This window comes from Lotus japonicus, chromosome 4, assembly GCF_012489685.1.
Source record: "Lotus japonicus ecotype B-129 chromosome 4, LjGifu_v1.2".
NCBI classification, from domain to species: Eukaryota; Viridiplantae; Streptophyta; class Magnoliopsida; order Fabales; family Fabaceae; genus Lotus; species Lotus japonicus.
The window spans coordinates 13,388,621-13,392,258 of record NC_080044.1 but is presented as its reverse complement, the minus strand read 5'-3'; the positions used below and the strand labels follow the sequence as shown (position 1 = coordinate 13,392,258).

The following is a 3,638-nucleotide window of genomic DNA, read 5'->3' as shown; positions in this document are numbered from 1 at the left end:
CTCATCAATCGAGACCAAAATTCCATTGCATTTTTCTTTACAATACAAAGAATACCAGGATGTGAAAACTCAATGTTCTGCTGAAAATTTGTGAAAGAATCTGAAATAAGGGATGATTAAAAAAAAAGAGTTTTCTTAATTTCTCTTTTGTATGTTTGTGTGCGGTCTGTTGTTATTTGAGCAGAGATGATGACACTGTGCATAAACTTTTATTACATCCTCATTATTTTTTAGAGAACCCATGGGATTTTTTTCTCTAATTGGTAACCTCTTTGCTTCTCTAATGCAAGTTACTTCTGACTGCGAAATCAAGCCAAGGAGAAGAACACCAACACAAAGACAGCACCCAAGCGAGGAGAAGAACACAAACGACTTTAAATCAACCTTTATTCTTCCAGCAGCAGCACAACTACAACGGGTAATGTCTCTACATTGTGGTTATTTTAATGTTCTTTGTTTTGTTTTGCTGGGCTTTTTGTGCAGCATCCATGAGGTTACTTAGAATCCTTTCTAAGTAAATTGTCAATATAAAATGAGACTGCTATGAATTCATTGAATTTGTATATGAATGGTTGTCACTTTTCAAACACTTGAGTGCATGTCCTTCCCCTTTTCTTCTAAATTTGATTCAATTCTAATTTATAGAATTGCAGATTTTTTTATTAGGTTGGTGATTTTAGAACTGATAGTAGCCAAGCAGTTTTGAACTAGGAAGCAAAATTCAGTATCTTCTAAGATGGGACAATTGTTAATGAAAAGGTTGCAGGAGTAGTTGTAAGATTTACTTTCTTTGTTTCTGTTTTGTTTTAACTTTTTTGCATAGTTGACTTAAATTGTTTTTTGACATATCTATGATATACATTCTTGCACAATAGTAACTGTTTTTTCTTGTTTGTTGGCATATCTACGATTTTCAGCAAGAGTTAAACAAACACACTGATGCTGAAACATCTCAATCAACTCAAAACACACAAATGCATACATCTTGGAAGGATGACATATTCTCTAAAGTTCAAGGACTTGAGAAAAGAGGGCGTGTTCGCTGCATGGGCAAGATGCCAAAATGTAAAAAATCAAAAGTTTCTTTATCTAAACATGAAGAGCTAAGTCATCGAGTGAATTATTTGGAAAACTTGTTGACAAGTTTTGTGTCCGCGGTTCAAAATCGTTTACCTGGAGAAGAGTTTAATGATATTGCAAGACAGGTGACTTTTCCCACTTCAATGCTCTTTTTTCTACACTAATAATATAAGTTTACAAAATAAATTTAGATACATACAAAGTGACAACCCCCATCCATGTTAACGCTCTGAATGTTTGTATTTTACAAGTTAGGGTAGCTGAATGCATCTGTAACTGGAGGTTTGCTTCATGAGTTTATTGCTGCCACATGAGTTTCTGTTTCCTATAATTGATATGATTGTAGCTAAAGTTAGAATGGTAAAACTAACTGAAAGTTTGTATGTCTTAGCTATAACATGTTATCTCCATGTTCTTGCACTTGATATGGGTCCACGATGTGCTAATGTACAAAAGAGGCAGATGCATCTTTGAAGTACATCTTTTCATATTTGCTTTGATATTGAACACGCCTCTCTAGCATGATATTTTAATACATGATGGGCCTTGGTTATTTTCTTTGAAGCTAAGTACTTTGTTCTCATGTTCTCATAAGGTGTTTAGATCTTCTTCTTTAGTTTACGCAGATTACAATCCGTAAGTTGCATTCTTTTACTTTTAATAGGTTGCAGATACTTCGCGTGCTCGTGACCATTTGAATTCTCCAAGTTCAAGCTCCAATGAAGATAGTGAATATGGTATATATCTTCTTAGCATGTACTAACTTGTTACTAATTTAAATCAACATCTTCTGCTATTCTTTGTTGTCATAGGAGCTTTGAAATTGTTATTATGTTTTTCTTGTTCTGTTTTTATCCTTGCATTGGGTTGGAGCTCACTTTATTGATCAAGCTTTCACATACATTTAGTTATTTGGCAGTTTACTTTTGTTGGTGCTTATTTTTTATGTGATCATTTTATATTTTAATGTAAAGCTTTGTGTTTATATTTTAGAAAAAAAGTTATATTTTGTTAATGATATGTTCTTTTTTATACTTGCAGATGAAATTATTAGGAAGCGGCTACTTTGTCCTTGGAGATTAAACATGCATATGATTTTGTGGAACCTTTAGGATTTATAATTAAGTTGAGATTTCGTCTTCTGAATTGTTTTGATTGAAAAACTACTTATGTGCGTACTTTATATTACTATGGTACTTTTTGGTGGTGATGATCCATTATGTTGTATTGTGATGTTTCCAAGACAATGATAATTTTTATGTGATATGGTTGTGTATAGAACAACCATTTTAATGTCTCACTTCATATTATGATCTTCCAATTTTTAATGTGAGATGCAATTGTATTGGTGTTTTTATCTTCTGAAAACAACAGGGCCACTGAATCCCATAATAATAAAGCTATAATTGTGATTATTGCAATTTAAAATGAGTTATTAAAATATATAAAAAAAACCGTGGGTATAGAAAAATTATGTATATGAAGTATACTTTATACTGACAGTTAGTTTCCGTTAGTATATCTTAATTTCAAAACTGTTACTAAACTCTGTAGTAACGACAATGAAACCGTGGGTGTAGAAAAATTATGTATTTCTAGTATACCTTATACTAACAGTTAGTGTCCGTTGGTATATCTTAAAGTTCTATTGTAATGAAAATAGAACCGTCACTAAAGCCTATAACATTAGCAGTTAAACTGTTGGTATTGAGAATTTGTGGGTTCCTGCTAATACTTATACCGATGGTAAAAAAAGCGTAGGTATATCTTAAAGTATGTACCTACAGATGCTTAACCGTAGCTAAAAGATATACCGACGGAATTTTACCCGTAGGTATAGCGACTCAAAGTCTACGGAATGAATTGGTCGTTGGTAAAAGTTTTTGGGTCTATACCTACGGTTTTTAACTCTTTAGTGACAGTTTGCTGCCGTTGGTATATGACAAATTTCTTGTAGTGACAATCACTTCTTCCATATGAAGAACTTCGCTAATCAAAATAATGCTTCAATATTTCAAAGAATATTTTCTCGCATTTTGTATCCTTCAGGGATTTTCACATTTTTATCTTCATACTTTGATATCACTAGTTGGGGAAATTGGAGAGCTCAAAATAGAAGTCTCTAAATCACACTTGAATTCCGAACGTTTTCCCCCTCAAGTGTGAGTTACCACCATATTGCCATGCGATTTCATAACCTCTTATAGAGTCACCATACACTATCATATATCATTACATGTCATTCAGGGACAATGAGTAATTCTTTTATAAAGAATTACAACTTTTTATCATGTTAAATGAAATATTTACTTCTTGAAATATTTCAATCATAATAATACATGCAAAATCATATCTCAACTCAGGGAATTCAATGACCATTAATATATTTATCTAACAGAATTGTGTTTTATATAAACAATGAAGCTCTCAGAATGAAGCTGAAGAAGCATTTTTCTAACGGAATTTTCTTTTCAATCAAAGCCAATTAAACTAATGATAAAGGCTATGATGGGAAGACGTTTCAAAGCAATAGAAACGGTAGAAAAAATAAGCTTTGA

The 3,638-nt window shown here is 32.3% G+C and overlaps 1 protein-coding gene across 1 annotated transcript; it reads left to right on the top strand.

Annotated features, from left to right (window-relative positions):
- Positions 1-239: 239 nt before the first annotated feature.
- LOC130715585 (uncharacterized) lies at positions 240-2,374 on the top strand. Its single transcript, XM_057565704.1, has 4 exons — positions 240-418; positions 918-1,205; positions 1,745-1,817; positions 2,122-2,374. Exons 1-4 carry the CDS (start codon positions 242-244, stop codon positions 2,190-2,192), a joined length of 609 nt encoding a protein of 202 aa, XP_057421687.1. The 5' UTR covers positions 240-241; the 3' UTR covers positions 2,193-2,374.
- Positions 2,375-3,638: the final 1,264 nt, after the last annotated feature.

What these genes read in the sequence shown, in the direction of transcription:
- LOC130715585 (XM_057565704.1), top strand. Translation starts at nt 242, where the DNA reads ATGGGATTTTTTTCTCTAATTGGTAACCTCTTTGCTTCTCTAATGCAA. An exon ending in TTAATGATATTGCAAGACAG is followed by an intron (nt 1,206 to 1,744) that starts GTGACTTTTCCC and finishes TACTTTTAATAG; the next exon opens with GTTGCAGATACTTCGCGTGC. An exon ending in CAATGAAGATAGTGAATATG is followed by an intron (nt 1,818 to 2,121) that starts GTATATATCTTC and finishes TTATACTTGCAG; the next exon opens with ATGAAATTATTAGGAAGCGG.